Source organism: Lissotriton helveticus, chromosome 3_1, assembly GCF_964261635.1.
Source record: "Lissotriton helveticus chromosome 3_1, aLisHel1.1, whole genome shotgun sequence".
Taxonomy (NCBI): Eukaryota; Metazoa; Chordata; class Amphibia; order Caudata; family Salamandridae; genus Lissotriton; species Lissotriton helveticus.
Genome location: NC_136061.1, coordinates 735,899,099 through 735,922,872, shown reverse-complemented (window position 1 = coordinate 735,922,872; position 23,774 = coordinate 735,899,099). Strand labels below are relative to the sequence as shown.

At 44.7% G+C, this 23,774-nt stretch overlaps 1 protein-coding gene across 3 annotated transcripts in view; it reads left to right on the top strand.

The window, feature by feature from the left end:
* BMAL1 (basic helix-loop-helix ARNT like 1) overlaps window positions 1-7,299 on the top strand; it is a 659,821-nt gene extending 652,522 nt beyond the window's left edge. For 2 of the 3 annotated variants that reach the window (XM_078680911.1, XM_078680910.1), the window contains one exon: window positions 6,665-6,959. In XM_078680911.1, coding sequence (XP_078537037.1) covers window positions 6,665-6,825 — 161 coding nt within the window. In that variant the 3' untranslated portion in view covers window positions 6,826-6,959. Of the gene's footprint in view, window positions 1-6,664 lie in introns of all 3 variants that reach the window. The other variant, XM_078680912.1, reaches the window with a different exon arrangement.
* Window positions 7,300-23,774: the final 16,475 nt, after the last annotated feature.

Sequence of the window (23,774 nt, the reverse complement as noted above, 5' to 3'; positions counted from 1 at the left end):
AGGTTTTTATGAATTTTCGGGATGCTGTAAAAATACGGAATCTGCGGTTTTTTCTGCTCCAAAAATTCGCCCTCTTTCTTGCTCAACCAATCGTGTGCTAGGCCTTCTTCGATCATCCCTCCAATCTTAATCCTCAGGTTCTCTGTTGGATCCTGTTGTAGGATCATGTAATTGCGTCTATCAGACAGTAGTCTTAAACATTCACTGTCGTAGGCCTCGGCAGTTTGTAGGACGATGGCTCCGCCTTTGTCTGCTGGCTTTATTATGATATTAGTGTCCTCAGATAGCGTTTTTAGGGCTTGTTGTTCTTCCCTTGTTGTGTTGTGAAAAATTCTAGTAGACGACACATCCAGTTTGTTGACTTCTGTCATGATAGCTTTTTCATAAGCCAATAGCTCCAAGGGGACCAAGGAATCTGGTGGAGTAAAAGTAGACTTGGGTCTAAGGCCGGTATCGGTTCTCAGAACTGGTGATGGTCTTTCCATGAAGTAGGCTTGTAGTTTCAATTTGCGTATGAATTCCTGCATCTCAATGTTCATCTTAAAGATATCAGGTCTCTGTGTAGGAACAAAGCCTAGGCCTTTGTTTAACACTTGGGTTTGTAGACTCGTTAGTAGTTTTGGAGTGAGATTGACCACTAAGTCCCTCTCTGGTTGCTGGACGACGGTTGGTTGGGTAAGGATCCCGTCATGCTCCTGGTTTGTCGGGGGTTTCCTTGGTTCTGGTCCTCCCATGTGACGTTGTTTCCCTTCCGGTTCCTTCCCCGTGGCCCCGGGCGGGTGCCTAAAAAAGGCTGTGGGTCATAGAAAGCACCATCGAAATCCTGGTTCCATTGTGGATACCCCTGAGCATTAGCTGTTGGGCCAAACTGGAAAGGGGTGAACGGTGGGGGACCCATATATTGTGGGAATTGAGGGTACCCTCTCCATCCCCGTTGTCTCGGGAATTGTTGTCTCTTTTGTCTCCAACCGCCTCGGTTTGGACGGTACCTTTGGCCATTACCTGAGTTAGAGCCGGTTGAACTGTCTGACCCATCACTGTCTATGTCACTGTTTTGGTTCTTGTGCACATAATCAGCTTTTGTGTATGGATAGGCTCCTTCCGGTGTGAATTTATCTTTATCTTTTTTAAGTTTATTGAACTTACTTTGTTTCAGGGTGTATTCGAACTCCGTCATCTGTTGGTTAAGTTCATCTAGTCTTATTTTGAGGTCGGCAGGTGAGATGTAAGTGCTTAGTTGTACCTCAATTTTTTGAATTTCAATTTTTAATTCTTGTGTTATTCTGGCCGCTGTTTTAACAATGAGGACTAACCAGTCCCTGGTGCAGTGCCAGGAGATCAGGGACCACTCTTTTTTAAACTGGGCATCTGACTGGAATATAAACGGTTCAGTTTTGACGATCAGACCCGGTGGGCCCATTTTATTCCTGAGGTACTCTGTCATTAGTAGACCATGTAGTGCTGCTTTGATTTGGTTACGCCTTAGGTTGACTATTTCGTTCCAATCATTAATATTAGGACCTGTTTCTGGGTTGCTGAGGCCCTCAAACGGGTTGATGGCTGTGAGAATTCTGTCGATCTCGTCGTCCCCAAACGTGAGGTCATGTTCGTCCTCCATTGTAAAGACCGCTGATGTAAGTACCTAATGTGTGATACTATGTGTGTGAGTATGAGAGTAAGGCTCCCGCAGCTGTGCGCTGCCTGTACTGAGTCAAAAACAAAGAAGGGAGGTAGAGCGAAACGACTGGATTCTTGCTCCACTGGGATACTTAGATAAACACAGAGAATCCAACCAAGAATGGGAGGGGAGGGGAGTGTTATCAACGTGTGTTGAAGCACTCAGTGTTTTGAAAAATACCCCTCACACACCAAAAGGCCCCTTGGTGTCATGCTTCATCATCGGGGTCTTCGCACCCCTCTATCTCTGTCTTGGGCAGTGAAAGTACTGGACTGGACTTTATGCCATCTGCTTTTGTGAGTTTCTCCAAGGCCTTGGGGTAGAGCTTGCCCCCTGTTTAAGAAGTCTCAGGAACAGGAAAGACTTCAAGTTCTTCTGTCCTCAGCACTGGGAACTGTGTGTTTTGTGCTGCAACAGAAGAAAAAGCAACTCTCCGACTTCTAGGATGCCGCTGCCAACTCTGTGTCCTGAAGGCACCGCAGTGGGCATTGCCGCAACGTCGCTCCATGGCCCTGGTCTCACCTATGACACCTGCTGCTGCCGCCACTGAGCCGCTGCTGGCTCCGCGACCTGTGGGCACCGCACTCTGCACCGCTTCGCTTCATGACAATGCCTTGGCCTCCCCGATGATGCCGCTCCATGCTGAAATCGACGCTGCCCTTGCACCGGTGTTCGAGGGCACTACTCCTAAAGTTACATGACGCACCGCCCTCATCCCACACCTCAGCCTTCGCCTATCGACGCTGATGCCATCAACTCCAGTTCTGCAGCCAACGACAGCGACTCAGCAACGACGGCGATGCTGCTTGCACAGTTGTTAGAAATGGGGGTCTCTAGTTGGCAGGGGTAGGCACCACTGTCCAAATAGGGACCCTTGCTTCTAGTCAGGGTAAGGAGGAAACCCTCTGAGATAACCCCTGCTCACCCTCTAGGTAGCTTGGCACGAGCAGTCTAGGCTAACCAGAGGCAATGTGTATTTGTACCAACAGTCACAGTAACACAGTGAAAACACCACAAACTGACTCCACAACAGTTTAGAAAAATAAGGGTATTTAATCTAAACTACACAAGACCAAAAAGGACAAAAATCCAACATACACAATTCAAGAATAGGGTTTCAAAAGAGTTCTTAAGGTTGCGATAAAATTCAGGTTGCGATAAAATAATCCACAGTTACGTGAAAAGTTCACAGTTGCATCACGTTTAGCTCACAGTACCTTTAGTTGCGACAAAGTTCCAAAAGCAGAAGCTGGTGAGGTGGAAAACAAGCGATGCGTTGCTCCTGAGACCCTGGGGAGGCGTTTTTGACAGCCCGCTGCAGTAGCGGGCGTGTTGCGACGAATCCGTTCTGTATGGGGAGGAATCCCACTTGTATGGATTCCGGTGCGTAGGTTCCGTAGGAAGTTTGTTCTCGCAAAGGCACGATGCGACGATCTTTGGAGGTGCGACGATCTCCGGGGCGACGATGCGCGGACCAGCGGTGATCTTCTCTCTCGCAGCTCCTCGATGCGTTGGCTTCGGCGATGACTCTCGCAGCGACATGATGCAGTCCGCAAGCAGGCGGTGCGGCGATCTCACCCAGCGACGGCAGGCTCTGCGACGACACTCGCAGCGATGTTCGACTGCCCGCACCGATCGGGTGCGTCCCGCAAACGTAGGATGCGACAGCTCTGACAGCGGCAACAGGCGCTGCGACGATCTCGACCTTCGTAGCGGCGGGAATCTTCTCGCACTGTCGGGGATGCGCTCCGCAACGAGTGATGCGATAACCTTTCTTTAGCAAAGTCTCTCAAGCTTAGTTTCCAGCTTCCCAACACAGGTACAAGTTCCAGAGGCACCACACATGGGCCAAGCACTCCAGGAAGGACAGAACTCTCTCAGTAGAGCTCAGGGGAAGCTGGGGGTGAAGTCCTTTTGTTCCTGAGACTTCAGAACAGTGAGCCAGCTCTTCTCTGGCCCTTGGATATTCCTTCAAGCAAGGGGACACAGCACAAAGCAAAGTCCTTCCCCTATCCTTGGCACCAAAGCAACAGCAGGGCAATCCAGCAGAGCAACAGCTGGACAATCTTCCTTCTTTAGTTTCAGCTTTCTCCTTGGCAGAGGTTCCTTCTTGATTCCAGGATGATCTAATTTTCTGTTGTCAGGGGTCCGGTACTTATACCCCTAAAAGTCTGTGTTCTCTTTGTGCAAGTGGGCCCTGAGCCCGGTCTGGACCAGTTCTGGGTGTTGCTTGAGCACTTTGTTCTCCTGGCTTCGTCTTTCCTTTCAGAGTGAGGGGCAGGGTCGTCAGCCGCCCAGCAGGAGGTGGAGCCAGCATTGTGGAAGGCAGGCACAGCCCTATTCAGGCCCAGGTGCTATCTCCTCCCACCACACAAGTTGCAAATGCAGTCATTCAGCCTAGGGCTGACTCAGCCAGCCTCCTGGGGAATCCCCAGCCCCTGTCACTCTCAAACCAGACAGTCAATACACAAACGGGCCAAGGCACAAAGAAGGGTCAGACAAGAGAACAGCAACTTTATAAAAGTGCTGTTCTCAAACACAGAATTTAAAAACAACCTTTCCTAAAAGATGTGTTATTAAATTCTGAGTTCAGGGATACTAGACTCTTATGTCCTATCATGTTCCTATGAGAAGAAATGCTGGTAGCCACTGTAGCCAGCATCCCCCATGTTAATCTATGGAGCAAGATAGCCTTACAATAGTGAAAAACGAAAATGGCTGCCATTCACTACCAGAGCATGTCACCTGCCCCAGTACATGCTCTACCTTTTACATACACTGCACCCTGCCCAGGGGAGTACATTGGGCCTTCCATAGGGGTGACCAATGTGCACAAAAAGGGAAGGGTTATGCCTGGTCAGTGGGGACACTGACCAGGAGGACATGGCCGTTCACAGACTGCATGCAGGCACTGCAGTGGCAGGCCTGAGACACAATTTTAGGGCTACTCATGTGGGTGGCACAATCAGTGCTGCAGGCCCACTAGTAGCATTTGTCATCACCAGCCCTGGAACACTCAGTGCACTTTACTAGGGACTTCATGGTGATACAAATATGACAATCAAGTATATCCAATCACAATAACAATTTACACAGAGAGCATATGCACTTTTAGCACTGATCAGCAGTGATAAAGTGCGCAGAGTCCTATTGCCAACAGCCACGGATCAGGAAAAATAAGGGAGGAAGAAGCAAAAAGTTTGGGGATAACCCTGCAAAAAGGGCCAGTTCCAACAACAGTGACCTGCCAGCACCGCGACGAGCCCCGCATCACTTCGCACCGTGACCCTGGTCTCACCGACGACGCCATCTGACGCCGCTACCAAGCCGCTACTTGCACCGCGACCTGAGGGTATCGCACACCGCACCGCTGCATTTCGCGCCGTGGCATCTGCCGCCTGCCGACCCAGTGCTCTCGACTTCAAGAGAGAGGAGTTCGATCTACAACGCCTGTGACTTCGAGGGCCCGACACCTCCTACACCGACCTCCGGAAAGTACGCCTGCGGATGCCGTGCTTTCGGAAGCTGAATGAAAGGTCGCCGACGCCCTGCATTTCTACAGGTACTGTTTTGCAGGTCTTTTCAACACCGTAGCTGACCTGCGACGCCGCGGTCAGCCAGAACTGTTTGGATTTGTTTGTTCATGACGCCAGAAAAGCCTCCGAAGGTGCTATCGGTATCAAGGAACTGTTTTTCAAGGAGATTTTGATAACTGAAGATTTTTAAGTACTCTATTGTGGATTTTTATCGTTTTTGGTCTTGTCTTAAGTATATAAAAATATTGGATATTTTTCTAAACTAGTGTGGAGTTCTTTTGCAGTGCTCACACTGTATTACAGTTGGTTATGTGCAAGTGCTTTACATGCTGCCTCTAGAATAAGCCTGACTACTCGTGCCAAGCTACCAAGAGGGTGAGCAAGGGTTATTTTAGGAGTGTAACCCCCTTATCCTGACTAGGAAGGATGGTCCCTATTTGGACAAAGGTGCAAGCCCTTGCCAACTTGAGACCCCCATTTCTAACAAGGAGTGAATCAGAGTCCTAATGCCAACAAAAACAACTTCAGCAAAAACAGGGTAGTGAAGGTAAAAATTCAGGGGGAAATGCCACACCAAAGTTGTCATGTTTAACACAACTTACTCATTTCACAAACGTAAGGAAGAATTAGAAAAAGAGGGGTCCGATGATTAAGACATTTGCAGTTTTGTAGGGTTTTCCAAACTTTTCATAAACACAACCGAGTTTTTTGAAGAAATATTCTCAACCCACTTAGTTTTTAATGGAAATGAGGCAGGCGCTTATTATTTTTTTAATAAAACTAAAGCAATGTGTTGTAATGCACTGTTGTTTACAGATAGCTCATTTTTCATTGAAATGGGTAGAAAGATTTCACAGACTTACAGTCTTACTGATAAAACTGTTATTGCACACGAACGATAATGTGTGGAAATTGTGCTTCAGTGAACATTTATCATTTGTGCGCCATCAAGTAAAGTGTTTGGATCCTATTCAAATCTTTGTTTCCATCACACTTCAGACTTACAATGAAATGCGCTTAATTTCTGCTTTCCTAACTGCTGAATGTACACACTTTTCTTTTACAGGTATTTATATGTTGTTGTTACCAAGAAATTACATCCTACAGCCTTTACATTCACACTCTTTGTACATAATTAACTTTACTTTTCTTTTCCTGGATGCAAAGTGAGGGGAGTTTTTAAACATCAATTCTCAATTAAAAAAGTAGCAATTTGTCAGAAAGCACAGTCTGATATTTGACCTCTTTCTTTGAAGCATTGCAAATGTGACAAGATAAATACAGACTTTAAAGGCATCTTTATTTATTTCTTTGACTTTCGCGAACCACCAAAAATCGGCTTGCGACCCAGTTTGAGAAACACTGGCATAGAGGAAGCTTCTTCATTCTTGTAATGAAACATGTTTTATCAATATGGCATGCACCAATTAATGCTATTGTTTTCTTACAGGTGAGAACTCTCATATGGGTATCGATATGATTGATAACGACCAGGGTTCAAGCAGCCCCAGCAATGATGAAGCTGCCATGGCGGTCATAATGAGTCTTTTGGAGGCAGATGCGGGATTAGGTGGCCCTGTAGATTTTAGTGACTTACCGTGGCCCTTATGAAGCCCATATTCTGCTTACGCAACTTCTGCTGTTTCAAAGTGCATTATTTGGGGTGAAAATATGTGAACCCTGTAGGGCTGGAAGACCTATGCTTTTATGTACAAATTTCATAAAAGCCATATCGAAGCACACAAGTTAGCATATTGTGTCTGATTTCAGGAAAAGTGGGAAAAACATTTGCTACAGTGTTCATCATGTTCACCAGATTAGTTGTGAATAGCGGTCATAAATTATATATTTTGTTTGTGTTATTTTTTAATCACTGTGCAAACGAGCACTGTTTTCATCTGTAGCTTTTATACGCAAATGGTCTTTTCAGAGGTCTGTTTTTACACTGCAAAATCCCTGTGGGTATTTCTAATATTGTACCATAAAACTGTTTATTTCTTGTACGCATACTTTCTTATAAATATGGTAAAAGTGTAACGTATTAGTTAAATATTTTTCAATTAAAAAAAATTCAATTTGACCTTTCCCTTGCTTATTTTTTCAATGTGTATGACTTTATAGAAATTTGCTTTTACCATTTTGCAGCGCTCTACCTAATGGGGATTATTTTCCCATTGAATGTACTATATTTATCACCATCAAAACTTTGCAAAGGTGATACTGTCTTTCCACTATATAAAAGAAATCCACATTTTGTCAGCTGTAACTCTGATATGCACACATCAAAAGGCCTAAGTAACATTCGTTGTATTAAGATCAGTTAAAGGTTTAGAGTACAGTGCTAAACAGGCCTCCTCTTGCTACCAGGTGTTGAACAGTTTGACCAAGAAACTCACCTAAACAATTTTGGAAAGAGGTTAACTGCACACAAGAAGAAACCCTTTTAGCATACACTGTGGAACTCAATTGCTTTCTCTTCACTTTGATATCACGGGGATACGACCATTTTCACTGCTTGGTTTAAAGACTCTTGAATCTCCTCACATTGGTTACAGTAGGTTGTTTGCATAACAAGCACTTCAGTGCGCTATTGTGTCAACATACATATCTGAATGTTAAATTTACGGACTATCACATTGGAATATTCATAACTTTGAACAAGGTTATGAGGCACGACACTTGTTACATAACACAATCCCCCATGAATGAACAGCTTCTTATACTCTTTCTTACTATAGGAAGGCAATACATCTTCATGTAAATCATTCAGTAGCCTATAAAGTAGGCTAAGGTTTTTTTGTACCATGTTTTTTTATTGCCATTTATCATATTAATATTCATACAGGTGCAGTCTCAATATTCCACGATATACATCTATAGGTATAACGTGATAACCAGGAATGTCTTATCCATCACATATTTTCTTATCATGTCTCCAATACATTTTAGTAATCCATTTTCTTACCACTATATATGCCATTTTTCCACACCTTTTTGTGTTTTAGGCCCTTGGATGTTATTGCATTCTCCCATGTATATGTCTAGAGGTAAGTGTCTGCGCCTGCTTGATGGTATATTCTATCCTAAATAGTACCTCCAAAGGAGGAAACTCTCTGTTTGTGCCTTCAAGTGTAAGGCAAGGGTGAACAAAGAAACTGGAACATCTAACGAACCCATGTGTGGTATCCCAGTCCTGTTGGATCTGTTTTCTAGTTGAGTCCTAGAGTAGGATATCTCTAATGAAGGGGTGGCAAGGGGGGAGACCAAGGTACTAGAAGAGAAGGTTCTACGGCAGGGCGGATCGCCTCTCCACGCGCTACCCGCTTTCGTCGCCTCAGTTGTACCTGTGACTGTGTTTGAAGGGGCATTTGTTGCTTAAGATTGACCATTGTGTCCTATTCTAGCACCACTCCTCCTAAGTGTCTTCAGTGAGGGACAGTGTTACTCGTCTAGGTGGTCAGCTTGTGTGTGTACTATCATTCCTTTGGGATGTCGCTAGATGGCTGCTGTCTTTGTCTTGGTCACTCTCTGGGTTCTCCCAGGCATTTAGTGTCTCCCTCCACTGCTCTGCAATGAGCTTTTCCGCAGACCCCTTGCTTTTTCTTTAACCAAAGCCCTCCCTTCCCCACTGGCCCACTGCAACACGTCACATCTCCAATCCTTTATCTTGGGGCCCGTTTTGGATTTCCAGAGTATAGCTATTCTCCTCCTAGCCAAGATCAGGGCCAAATCTCGGAATCTAATCCTCACCTTTCACTTGGAGGGATTGGGGAAGAGCCGCAATAGGCAAACCTCAACACTGTGAGGTCCATGTGCGTCCCAGGGTCGTGTGCACTGTGCTGACAACGGTCTCCCAGAATGGCTTTAGAGTTGGGTGTAGCCATGCCATATGTGGGAAGTCAGCATCTTCCTGGCCCATCTCGGGCAGGGTCTAGCCTCTCCACCATACACTATCTTCAGCTTGTGAGGCGTCATATGTAAGAAATTAAATTGAGTGTATTTCAGTGTGGTATTACGAGGTATTGTTCTAGGATACGCAAGAGCTCTGGCCCATTCAGGGTCTGTAAGCTCCCTCTCCAGTACTGTCTCCCAGCTGGCACATAATCGTGTCAAGGGACTTCGGGATGCCTCAGATATTTTTCCATAACAATTTAACCAGGTGTGTAGCTGTGCCTAAGGTCAGAACTGAGAGCAATACTTGGTGGGTCCTGGGTTCCTCCCTGCCGTCTCCCCACAGTGCTTGGAAGATGCGAAGCATTGCTTCATATTGGAGGAACTGGCCAGGAGGGAGGTCAGTCTCTGACATCAAGTCCTCTAAGGGAACAAGGGTGCTATCTTGGTAAAGGTCTGGCACAGAAGACAGTCCTACCTCAGTCCAGGCCCCTTGTTGATCAGCTTTGAAAATAGAGATCAGGTCTCCGTGCAGACGTCCGGCCAGGGGCAGCACTGGAGAGTATAATGGTGTACCCAATGCCTTAACCATTCCTCTGTGCCAGCAATGTAGAGCCGCCGTTAACATTGGAGAGCTATTCGGGGTACCCACTTTTGGGGCAAGCAAGTTGGCAAAGAGCCATGTCGAACCAGCCGCATTCCCAGCAAGATGTATGTCCTCCAGCCTTATCCCCTCTAAACACTGGATTACCCATTGTAGCTGGGATGACCAGAAACAGTGCTCAAAATTCGGGACTCCCAGTACCCCTTTCCGCGTTGGCGCTGCAGGGTCGCCCGGGGAGACTCTATGTCTGCCTTCATCCCACACAAGGTCCCTCAGGAGGGTGTCTAATTGGAGGAACTAGCCAGCCGGGATCATGATCAATAGGTTAATAAAATAATATAAAAGGCGTGGGAGCATGACCATTTTAGAAATCCAAGCCATGATGGGCAGGTGTAGCGATCGCCAAGAGGCGACACAGGGTCTAAGGGACCAAAGTGCTTTTCCGAGATTGCCCTCTCGAAGGTCTTCCAGTGAGTGGTATATGTATACCCCAGGTATCTAAAAGTGGATTGTGCCCAGTTGAGCTCCACCTGGAGATTCGGGAGCCAGGGATGTGGGGGGATCCAACAGGAATATATAGGTCTTCCTTTTATTAACTTTTAAGCCCGACACTCAGTCGAATTTACTCAGCAGGTATAGGGCAGAGGTGGTGCCCACGTGTACATCTGCCAGGTAAATTAATAAACCATCCACAAACAATTAAATAATGTTCTCCTGCCCACAGACTGATATCCCCAACCCATCTCCCCCTGTTGGAACAGTACAGCTAGGGGTTCAATTGCTATTGAAAACAGGAGTGGAGACAGGGGACAACCCTGTCTCGTCCCCCGGTGAATGCCATATTGTTGGGATATTATTTTACCAGTCTGGACCCATGCTGTCGGCTCCATGTACATGAGCAAACCAAAGGGATATACCCAACTAACCCTTTGATACCTGGGTAAAGGACAAATAACTATGCAAACAAAAAATGGTGTCAAAGGAATAAATACAACTAACTCGACTGAAGTAGAGTACATTTAATTACTCTCTTTAGGATGACTATTGTTCATCATGAATATATCTGGTCTATTCAAAGCGGCAGTGGAGTCCATAAACAGTGGAAAATGACCACTCTATACAAATATTTATACATACATAAAATCAATACAAAAATAAAACATATATAACATAACCCACAAGAAATATGTATATGTACAATGAGTGTCCCCTCATACGTTCTGGGAGAACCACTCAGAGGAAATCTTGCCCATGTACCATAGAATGGCTATATATATAATAAGTAGATCTGACTCTACTATGGCACATAAGAATACAACAAATTAATTATTTTTGCAGATCCCTCCAATTGACTGTCGACGTGACCACGTTTCAGCCTTTTTCTCTTTAGCCTCTTCAGGAAAGGGTTATAATCATAAATCGTAGATACAGGGGCACAGCCGGAATATAACCACACGCTGTAAGTCCACTCTTGGGACGTCCAAAACAATCACTTACTTCTACCGAACAACACCTTCCTATATCAGAATGTTGCTTCGTGTCTCTCGCCCCATGTAACATTCACTGGGAGAGCCTCGCCTGGCCAAAACCGGAATTATAAGTTGGTAGGGCACTGTAGACTCCTACGTCTGTATCCATGCACAACGGACGTGGAACACCGACTGCCGCCCGGAGTACTCGAGTTACCTCACCCAGGGAAGCCGGGTGCATAGACGTCTTTTGATGTCAGGTTTTGTCGTTGTTTTCAATGGCGAGTTACTGCAAAGTGTTGCTGGCGACCAAGTCGAAAGTGTCTGGGTGGATCCAAGGATGGATCCAAGATATGAAGAACCTGAAAGCAGATGGGACAGAGTCTGGGTCAATAGTCTGTGGCCAGGAAGACAATGAGCGGATGCCCAACGATGTCGGGTGCTTTTAGATTAAGAAGGTGAAGCTTGACTCTTAAGCCACCAGGACCAGGAGGAGTCGACGATGACCAGGAGCTGGATTCGACCTGTCCCACGCAGGATGTTGAGTGCTGCGGTGTCGGTATCCGGATTGGACCCAACAAGCCTTGGCAACAGCAATCCACACAGAAAGCAAAGTTTGGCTTCGGTGCAGACCAGCAAGGTCTAAGGGACTCACCCTATGGAGGGGAGTCAGGGCACGTCTGGAGCCACCAGGAAAGCCCAAGAAACAGAAGAGTTACTTTCGTGGGGACCCACCAGTCAACGGATCAGGGATTGCGAAGGTAACTCGAGCGGAAATGTTAGAAGCGAGCCCACGGTACACTTGTGGAGTGTAGGCCCACAATCTTCAGTGCAAATGGTGCTCGGGGCTTGGACTACAAGCTGCCCAACACACAACTTCGGGAAGTCAATGTACTTACATTTGTGCACGGTGTCCCGGAGTTCCGGTTCCACGTCACTCGTGACGGCTGCGGGTCTCAGCTTTGCTTGGATCTCGTGTCGGCCTCTGAGAAGTCTGGAGATCCATGTCCTGAGTCGCAAATCTGTTGGGATCTAGCGGAAGCCTTGGAAATGCAGACCGGCAAGATACTTCATTGGTGCCTGTTTGAACAGGGGAGTCACTCCTTGACCCCAAGGGAGATTCTTCCATCTTCTAGTCGAAATAGAATGTCGAAGTTCCAGGATATATGTTGCAGAGTTTCGTCCAGGTGTAATCTGAAGTCCTACGGACTGGGTTCCTATACTTGTATTAAGTTAGGGGACTGGACATACTCTGGGGACCCACCTATGGGAGGGTCAGGGAAGAGGGGTGGTTACACCCATTCCCTTTGTCCACTTTTGCGCCAGAGCAGGGGCTGAGTTCCCCTGCAACCGGTTTGAACTGGGATATGCACAGGGACACCAAGTGAGCCCCCAGCACTGTCTGAAAAGCATTCTATGAATGCACCCACCCAGCCACAATACACTAAAGCCTGTCTGGGAGGTGGTTACACCTCCCTGTGACAGGAAACCTATTGTCCAGGCCTCCCCTGCCTGAGATCAGTTGACTGGGTGTGAGTGTTTGATTTGCTCAAACGCTCTGTCCATCATCCCCTTTTGTATCGCTTTGTTCGCCCTAAGTGTGGCAGGGTATGCTCAGACGTGAGTCCCTTGCTCACTTGGCCACTGGATTCAAGATAGCCTGGCTGATGAGGATTATGAATCCAAAACCGGTCCCAGGATGCTTGTTTGCGGTCCATGGAAGACATGGCTTGGCAGTTCGGGCTGGACTGTTCCCATGAGGCACAGGGTCAGACTGATTTGCATATAGCCATGTCTGAAATGGGGTGGCTGAGTGGACTAAAGAATGGTGATGGATTAAACCCAGATCAGTTGACTGGGTGTGAGTGTTTGATTTGCTCAAACGCTCCGTCCATCATCCCCTTTTGTATCGCTTTGAGTATCGCCCAGCAGCAGGAGGTCAGACTCGTGTCTGTGGCTGCAGCATCCATTTTGTGAGGCTGGGGCTCTTTTAAACTATTAGCGGTTAGGTTAGTGTGTACATGTCTTCTCCCTCTAGAGGGATGGAATTCCAAAGTGTTTGACACCAAACATGACATGTTACCATGCAGCCATTCCAAAGTTAGCATTAACCGCGAGGTTATAATGCACTTAAGAGTATATAATCTGGCTGCATCACAGGACAGCATCAGAGAACAGATTCCGAAAGCTGCAGAGGGGTCCTGCTCATGCATGGGCACCCTCTCACACAAAACCAAGAACTCTGCCTTCAGGATTGATAAGGCCTGCCATAGGAGTGACTTATAGGTTTATATGTGTCAGTGATTAAAGGTAGATATAAGTAACCTATATCTTGGTAAGGGGTGCCTGCACCACCTTACCCAGGCTGAAGTAGCAGACCTGTGGTGTCATTTTGGAACGCTTCTCAGGGGTGGCATAATACATGCTTCAGCCCCTGGTAGGCATCTGGGTACCTATGCCCTTAGTACCTAAGGTACCATATACTAGGGACTCAGAAGGGTAACCCAGTAACCAATCTGGGGTGTACCTGAAGTACATGCAATCAATTTAGAGAGGAAGCAGCTAGACTGAGGCCCTGAATAGCAAGATCCCAGCCAAACTAAGTCAAAAACCATCAAAACACCAGAGAAAAAGTGGGGGCAAACATGTAGTGAGATTCCACCTTCCTACACTCAGGATTCAGATTTTATAAACCAGGCTAAATAGCCTGCCCGGCTCTTCTTCTTGGTGTTTCTTGGTGTTTCGTGTGGTATTCTCCCAGGTCATGACACCGTAGTCACTCTAGTGCTGCTTCAAGTGATAGAGCTGATGCAGCCTTTAAATTCTGTATTTCTGCCTTAAGCTCCCTCTGGGCTCCCAGCGATTGACTCAGGCAGTGTCCCTGTATGGCAGACTTAAATGCATCCCACTCCATCGTCCTAGTGGACCTGTTTGCGCGTTCTCTGCAAAGTAATTAATAATGGCGGTGCAAAGTAATTTCTGCCAGTGTGGATGTTTGTAGCCATTGAAGGCAGAGCTTGCCCACACTGTAAGTAGTTACTATCCCTGGATGTTGTCTTTGGGAATATCTAGGGTCTGGCCTGGTCAATTTTAACCCCTGTATTTTGTTCAGGAATCTGTCTTGACAGTTATTTGTGTCTGTGGGCCAGATCAACCATTGTTTCTAATCAGGATTTCTTTTTTTTTTTTTCTTTTTTTTTTTGGTTTAAAATATGGTTCACGTCTATCTCAACATCTTTAGAGCCATTACTGTCCGTTGTTGGCTTTGGAATAGACGGTTTGTTTAAGTCTTTGATTTTGGTTAAGCCAAGACAGGTAGTTTGTTGAATAGTGTCACTCAAAAATATAATTTGTTCTGGGATCATACAGGCTCTGAACAATGATTCTATACCTTGTACTTGCCAATCTTTTGTACCCCAAACAGTTTTTGTTTCAATGTTACTGTTCCAGAAATCAAAACCAAATGTATTCATTTGCTCAAAAAATGAATCTGAATATATCAATTTTGTGTTTGTAAGCATGGTCTTCATACCTGTCTTATTTGACAATTTGAAATAAAATGTTTCTGCATTACTTGTATTAAACCCTGAAAAGTATGAATATTTATCAAAAAATGTTTTGGAACTACCCTTTGGTGGAGTAGCACAATGTTCCCATTGGTTATAATTTAAAACATTTCTAGGTTGTGCAGATTTATGGAGATAATGGTTACCATAGTGGTTATAGCAGAACATTTGATCATAATTAGATGAACCCTGCAAATAATCATGTTCTGTAGATTTAGCAGACATTACTAGGTCAGACATCATATCATTAATACTTTCAAAGTCCCAATCATCAGCAAATGTGCTTGGTTTTACAAAGTCACTTAACGAGATCTTAAATTGGTGTGGATACTTCAGGATTTCAACCGGGCCATAGATTTCATAATCAGTATTGTCCCATGCTACACCGCCTGGTATAGGGTTGGCTGTGAAGTTCACTGAAGAAAGTTCTCTTTTCTTGACGTGTGAAGACGTGTGTGGTTTTAGGACCAAGTTGATTTTCTGGCTTGCTGTGTCCATTTTAGCATATTTTCCCTCAATGAAATGTCCCAAGCATAGTACCATGATGAGCCAAAGTATGAGGATGAATGCACCTAATGTCACCCATATTTCAATCCATGGAGAAGTCAGATAGGTTCTCTTTAGTTGATGAAAAAGTTCCTTTGCTTTGTCTTTAAAAGTTTTTGTTGATGGCTGTACTTCTGGTTCGCTTTGTCCTTCTGAAGAATCATCGAAGTTGATGAAGTAGCCGGATGCCGTTCTGTCAATTGTTCCAATTGCTTCTGGATTACTTTTTGCTTTTGGCTTTTGCTTTGTTTCATTAGAAAACTCTGTAGTTACATCATCGTAGGTTGTTGTTTCTTGATGAAAAGCTTTGATTTGGGTTTTAAGAGGTTCAAGTTCCATCGCTTTGTTGCATAGTCCTTGTTGTTTCACTGTAGATTTTCCAAATGTGATCAGTCTTTCAGATTGAACCTCTGTGGATGTAGCAAACTTTGGTGTTCTGCTACTTCTTGGGAGTCCACTTGGCCTACTATTTGTTATCGGCCACATGATTGTGGTTTAACCAGGTCGATGGATATGACTCGGTTCTCCTTTTTACCAGCAAGGGGCGGTAGTACTACTGATCTTGTCCCGTTGATAGACAAGACAGGAACTGCTTTTCTGTAAGAAGGCCCAAATTCCTTCTTTACCGCGATCTTCTCTCTGACCAGATCCCCGACTTTTGGAATCCAGACAGGCCTTGCTGGGACAGGTGGTTTTTCTTCAGTGGTTGCTGGCTGCTGTTTCAACTTTATGTTGCTCAGGTCTTTTCTTGTTTCATTTAAGTCCTGTAAAATAGCCAAGCGATCTTTGATATCAAAGCATTTTTCTTTAACCACTGAAGTCTGACTATCTAAGTCTTGGATTAACATTCTAGTCCCAAACAATAGTTCGTACGGACTGAGTCCTTTCAGAGAATTTCTTGGCAGGTTATTTAGACTACGTTGGACACTTATTAAATGTTTGACCCACCCAGCTCCCGAACCTAATACCTTTGCTGTTATAGATTGCTTTATGCCTTGGTTTTTTCTTTACACCATCCCGTTTCCCTCAGGAAGGAAGTGAGAAGAGTCCCGCAATGCAATGTTCATTCTGGCCAGGCACCCCCCATAAGCTGTTTTAGAGCTAGAGTGAAGATTTTGGTCAGAACGTAACATGCTTCTAGCGTATATGCCATTATAGACTCGCAAATCTTTGTATAACAGTTCCGACGTCAGCCGAAAGTTGGGGCCTACATTATAAGTAAAAATAGTCTTTATATGTTAATGTGACGCATTATTCATACTGGTTTTTATTTTGTTGATTTGATACATTCTGGAGTGACACGCCATTGTATTAAACCGTTTCTCTCGCCACTGCGATCTCTATTGCAGTCTGGGCAGTTTTTTACAAAAATGTGAGGATGCAGGCTCATGCCTGGCCACCAGTACACTGATTGTAATTCTTCCAGAGAATCTTTTAGCTTAAGGTGTCTGAGACCCTCACCCATATGTGCGTCCGCTATTAACAAGCCTCTCCTGTCCATGTTTGGAATTACTCTATCCCCCACTCCAGGGATTCGAGCAAAAGGGACTGAGTTTGCATCGATTATGTATGTATAATTGAGTGGGTAATTGATCGGTAGCGCTGAGCAGTCGCCTTTTGATGACGTTTTCACTGCCAGCACAGTTTCTCCGTCAATGTATTTTACTGCACGCTTTTTTGTAGCTACGGAAGCCGATTTAGTTGCTACCGCTGTGGCTGTCTCAGCCAATGAATTCCCTGCAACGTGAACGCCATCACGCTGATGACTCAGTGAATGTATCACGTGAGTTTTTGGTAGTTCTTTCTGTAAAAGAACTACTTGTTCCCAAAGTACTTTTTGATTTATTGTTGCACCTGTGTCATCTTTGTAACCATTTTGAATCCATTTCTGTAAATCGTTATTGTATGATTTGACGCAGTAATACGAATCGCACACAATAAGTGTCGGGAATTCGCGATCGGCATTATCTAGCGCCATTTTTAACGCTATTATTTCAGTCTGTTGTTCTGAATTATTTTCCACTGAGTGTGTTTTTGTAAGTAGAGGTCTTAATTTACCTCCGCGCCACACTTCTTTCATAATTTCGCATGTGGCGTTGTAAGCCAGCTCTCCCCAAACTGAGGGTTGAGCATGACCGTCTGTGTATATTACACAGGCGTACTGTCGTAAAGGCAGAATGTCGATTGGCAGAGGGTATTCTCTCTCATATTCTAGATATTTTAATTCTTTCATTTCCGGGTCAAAATAGTATTTTACTTTGTCTGTAGCAACAGAATTTACCCATTGTATCCATTCTGGATTCAGTGCCGTTGTCGGTAAATTACATGGTGTTGTTAATGCCTCAAAAGCTGATTCTGCTGTTCTGACTGTAACCTGTCTACCGTCGGCTTGGTATTTTTCCTTTGCTACAGCTGTTTGAACCGCATGAACAATGTTTTCCTTAATGCTGAACCTTTTTTCATTTTCTGTGTACAAATGTGATTTGTATGCCATAGGTACCTTCTCTCCTTCATTAGAGGTCATGTATGTGAATCCGCATCTTCCTGGGATGACTCGAATCACAAGGTTGCGTGTGTTGTCACATGTTTGTAATTTTGTTTTGACTAACATATCTGTTTGTAAGGATCTCAAAATTTCTGTGTGTTTTTGAGTCCAATTGATTCTTTTAAAATCTGGTTTTATAAGGTCATAGAGAGGTTTAACTCTCTCTGCATAATTTATAATGTAAGTTCTTCCGAAATTTAGGAAACCTAGAATTGATTGTAAGTTTTTTAGTGTTCTAGGTGCTTGGATTACAGCACATTTCTCTAGGAAATTGTCAGCCAGGCTTTTGCCTTCACTTGATAGTTCATATCCTAAAAACAGTTAGATGGGCAATTCTTGACTTTTTAAAGTTGAATTTGTAACACTCTGCTGCGAACCCAAGTATTATGGTGTTCACTCTCTTCAAGTGAGTATCCAAGTCATCATCTGTTAGATAGATGTCATCGACATAAGATAATGCCTCATCATCATATATTTGTAGTAACTCTGTTACTCTTGCTGAGAATAATCCTGGGCTGTTCTTGAACCCCTGGGGCAAACAACAGAAATTTTTTTGCGCGCCATTTATTGAGAACGCGGTCAAATATCTGCTCTCCGGTGCTATATTTTGACAGAAGAATCCATTAGAGATGTCTAATGTTGTTTTGTATTTTTTGCGCACTATGTTATTCATTAGTGCAGCACTATGCGAGTTTTGTACTGCAAAGGTTTTGCAACACGAGTTAAGGTGTCTGTAGTCCAAAACAAGACGATATGAATTGTCTGGTTTGGAGACAGGAAACAAAGGATTATTCATTTGTGAGGTGCAAGTTTCAATCACCCCCTGGTATTCAAGTTGATCTAGGATCTCTTTTACCCGTTTTTTAGCTTCTTGCTTAATTGGATACTGCCTCTGAGCAGTAGGTTGTGATTTTAACTGGATTTTGTGAGGAGGAGAGTCCTCATCCCGTCCCACATGGTTTTTATATAATGCAGGAGCTTGGGCTACTGCCCACTTTCTTGCAAGTGTATATTTTTTATGTATTGGAATATGATTTGAGAAGGCAGGCATAATTATTTCTTCGCCATGAGGGCACTCCCTGACAAACTCTGGTGGCCAGTCTCTTTCAGCTAGAAGGATATCATAGCCCTTGGAGAGATTATCCCAAAAGAGACTCCTTATTTTCCTAGTCTTATCCCCCTCTATACGCAATGTTATTTCATATATTTTATGAGGTTTGCTAACTCTGGTATCTGCAGTTTCCACCTGAATGTATTCATGCGTGTCCACTGTCTCCAGAGGATTCATAAGGATCTTGCGAGCTATGCTCACTTCTGCTGCGCTGTCTAGCATTGTCTGAGCCCATTCTCCGTTTTTCAGCTGTGTCCTCAGTATTCTCGGCATGGTTGATTACTTTAATACTGGCTACCTTCTTTTTTGGAAACTGTAATTTTTTATTTTGATGAGCAGGTTCCTTGTCTTTGGACTTGACGTGCTCTTCCCTGTGTTCTCACCGTCCTCTCCTTTCCGATTTCTGCGAGGAAGTCTGAAAAGATTGAGAGGGACGTGTATCAATATCTTGATATCTATCAGGTTTCTTCAGATTATCCCTATTTCTAAGGTTGTATTTTTTCTCAGAGGGCTCCCTCTGGGGAGACTTGTGTCCTTTGTCCGGAGATCTTTCTCTCCGCCGAGGAGACCTTCCTCTGGACTGGAATCTTTTTTCTTTAGGAGTGGATTGTTTATTTCCATCCCAGCTCTTTTTGTGAGTGTTTAGATTATTTTTAATAAATATTTTTTCAGGTTTTTCAATTAGTTGGGGTTTCACCGGTTTTCCACCCAAACTATCTCTTCCTAGTTCTTCATAGGATTTTTCTATGATTCTGGCAATTTCAAATGGTTGGTCTGCTATATCTGTCTCTTTCAACCTCTGGCGGATCGCCACATTTGCTGCTTCTCCCTTTATATTTGCTAATAGTATTGCCGAGACCTGCTTGAAGTCTTTTAGTAATTTCATGCCAAGAGTTAAAGCAGGTTCTGGACCGTATTCATCTTGAATTTGTTTTAGCACATCTGGTATTACTGACATGGATGGAACACCATGTGTTTTTGTGTAAATGGAAGCAAAGACTGTACCCCAAGTGTCACAGTCCTCCACATGTGGTGCGATTCCCATTGGAAGACAGATAGTCAGAATCCTGTGTTTCTCAACCGGGGTGGTATCTGGAAATACCGCCTCTATTTGAGTGATTTTTTGTGCTAACCAGAATGGAATTTGTTCCCGTTTTGCGGGTACTTTACCTAGACAGGACTGTATGTTCTGTGGTGTAATTTTATTTGGGTTCCCCTGGTGAGGGATCAGCTGTGGAATTTTAATAGCTGGTAGGACTGTTGAAGTCCGCATTACATATTGGACTAATTGTCTATGTATTTTAATTAATTGTTTTAGCTGTGCTAAAAGTTCTGGTGCAGACATTTCTTCAATGTCTGGATGTGGTGTGTATCCGGATAGGACCGGCCACGTTGCTCCTGGTCTACCTAGTGGACCGAGCCTGGTGATGTGATTGTTATGTTTTAGGGCGCCATTAAACCAGAGCAGGTGCTCTTGGTATTTGAGTGGTATTTCCACCTCCTCGAAAGGAGTGTACTCATTAGGAGGTTCCTCTATTTTGTAATAGTGGAAGTCCTTTGTTACAGCGTTTGCTGCTGGAAAGTTTATCCATGAATAGAATACCTCTGTCTGCCGATATTCGTGTGCCTCAATTACGAATATGACTGTACCACCTCTCGGTGTCAGCCCATTTTCTATAAGTTTTAAAGTTATAGATTTCCTTATCTTGACCGGGATGAGTATTGCCTCCGGGTCAGTTTGCAGCAGAGTATTGTCAGCTGCTATGAGTTCAGCTGCTATTCTAGCTGTCTCCCTTTATTCTTCAGTTTCTGACAATCTACTGTCAAGAAGATTTTGTTTATTTGCAGATCAGGTTTCTATGGAAACAAAGATTAGATGCACAATATTTTGGAACAGTGAATCCTTCAACGTTGAATAAACCAAGAACCATACATAGGAGTCTCCTCCTACTAAGTTTGGCGGATTTAACCTTTCACCCACTCCAGACGTCTTTGGAGTATTATGGGAAAAAGGGGTCTGTGTGAAAAAGCACGACTGAGTTACTCTAATGTCTTACGTTAGATTTATCGCCCATCCAAACACGTTGGGCGCCATGTAGTGTAGTTCCTATCATCCCAATAGGCTCTGCGCATTGGAATAATATCTTCAATAGTATAGACGTAGGACAGAGGTTAACTAGGTCTTCTACTGTCGATATTAGACTTAAAGTTATGTGTGTGCCAGCTAGCTCAGAGTTCACTAGAAACTTTCTCGAATAGACAAGGAGGAGTTTAACCTCCCTGGATAGACAAGAAGGGATTTAGTTTCTGACAACCATAGAACATGACAACTTTGCTCTCCCCTAATCAAAAGTGTATCTCTAGAGTCGTGTGAAAACAAAAAACAACTTATTTTACTCAGTCAGTTCAGTGCATTCTTAGTTTCACCAGATTGTAGAGAAAAGGAAGAGACGGGCGTGTTCAATAAAAAGATGTTATTTATTGATCAGTCTCTGTTCTCATACAAGAGAAATGAATCGCTATTATTGCAATACTTAGAGTTAAGTAAAGTGCATACAGTAATAACAGAATTATAAAATAATACTGTAAAAGCATTGATATGGTTTCTTAGCCATATGATACTTAAAATGGATAAAATAGATACATACATATATACATTGACTAATCGTACTCAACTGGTGCTTCTAACTACGCCTACCCCAATGTACCTGACCTAAGCCTAATACGTGGCGGGAGTAGATATGTAGCAGTTTAAGTTAAGTTTGCTTTGCCAAGAGTCTGCTTCAAGAATTCTCTACAAAGGGTTATTCAGTTCAGTACCTGGGAGTTTAGAAGGCTGGAGGGCTGGTATCTCTATCTCAGGTCTTGATATTCCAGCTGCCTGCAAGGGCTGCTTGGAAGCGCCCGAGCTGGATTTCTCGGCAGGAGAAAAGGCAGCGTCTCTCTCTCAGCGCGTCAGAAAGGAGGGGCAGCGTCTGTGGGCTTCGCTGTCAGCTGGGCTCCTCGGCAAGTATTGCTGCTCCAATCTTGTCACCACCTCGTGTGGTTGCTTAAGGCAATGTCGGTATTATTTATACCTGAAAGGTGCCGGGATTGACGTAAGGATGGACATAAATACGTCAATAAGGATGTCATACGAACTTGATCGTTCGCACATTCTTTACTGAAGTTCTCGCCAAATCAAAACAATGGCTGTGGGGATTTCCCAGGTCGTGGTAGGTTTGATTTGTTTTGAGAACACCGTATGCCTATTAGGGGGCTGGAGGAATAGTGCTTGCCTAATGAGATGGCATTCGCTATGACCTAATCAGATAACGGGCTTCTGTGCCGTTGTGTGGCTAATCAGATAACGGGTTTCTGTGCAGTTGAATGGCTGCTAGTTAATTATTAACCAGACAAGGGTCAGAAATAGGGGGATCGATACAGTACCCATAGTAAATACACCACAATGGCTAGAATGCCAGAAACCGGTCCTAGGAAGCTTGTTTCCGGTCCAGGGAAGGCATGGCTTGGCAGTTCGGGCTGGACTGTTCCCATGAGGCACAGGGTCAGACTGATTTGCATATGGCCATGTCTGAACTGGGGTGGCAGAGTGGGCTAAAGAACGGTGATGGATTAAACCCAGATCTGTTGACTGGGTGTGAGTGTTTGATTGGTTCAGATGCTCTGTCCATCACCACCACTCCCTTTTGGACCGCTTACTCATAGCAGAGCCACTCCAGCAAATGAGGAGGCGAATACCTGCCCTCTCCACCGCCTATGCAGCACATCTACCTTGCTTTGGATAAGATGTCTCTTGCAACATGTCTACTTGCACTCTGTGTCGGTGTAGACATTTGTGTACATTGTGTTGCTTGCTTGCCGATGCCCGCATACATTCCATGTCATAATCTTTAGCGAATAGTGTGGTGCTGCCATGTCTGACTGGATAAGGCATACTTCCCCCTCACCACGCCCTCCATCCCTCGGAATGTGTAGAACCAAGGAGCACACACATCCAAACCAATAAAAAGAGACTTAAAATTGGTAACTTCCCCTAAGTGTAACTCCCAATCTCAGGAGCAGCTTGGCAACAGCCATTCACCCAAACCAAGAATGAACCATCTAGTCAAATTAGGAAATTTGACCCAGCCGTGAGTCAGTCCCCCAAAGGAGGGTGGATGTCAGTCCTTGAAACGTCTGTCCGCCTCCAAGCGCACCCAGACATGCACATATCTCCCTACTATGCCTCCCCCTGTGAACCGGTTGAGGTACAGGTAAACAGGTGCCACCTTTCTTCCATTCTGGTTTGCTGAATGGTGTTGTCTGCTGTCCCAGGAGTAACTACAGGCATCTGTGTGCTGACCGCTTGAGAAGGCAGCTACTGCCTGTAGAGCTTCGCTCTCTCTCAGTCTGTGAAGGGCTGGGTTTCCTGGTTAGCACCTTCCTATTTCGGTTCCAAGGTCTTTTTCTCATCTCCCCTCTTCTTGGAGCTAGTTGTAGCTTCGGAGGTGATGTTCCTGCTTTATAAGCTTCTATCAATCTCAAGCTGCCACCGGGCTGTCACAGAAGTGGGTCTTCCAGTTCAGTATGATACGCAGCTTAGCGGGAAACATCAAGAGTATTGTAGGCCTTCTTCCCTCAGGGCCCTCTTGACCTCAAGGAAAGATGCTCCTGTTTTTCTGTACTTCCAGGGTATAATCCAGGAAAATAGACACCCTGCAATTATTGACTGTGAAGGGACCTTCAGTCCTGACTTTGTAAAGAAGGGTGCCTCTGTCTTTATAGTGAAGGAGGCGTGCAACCACCGGGCGTGGAGGCCATCCATGTGCTGGTGGACTGGCGTGCC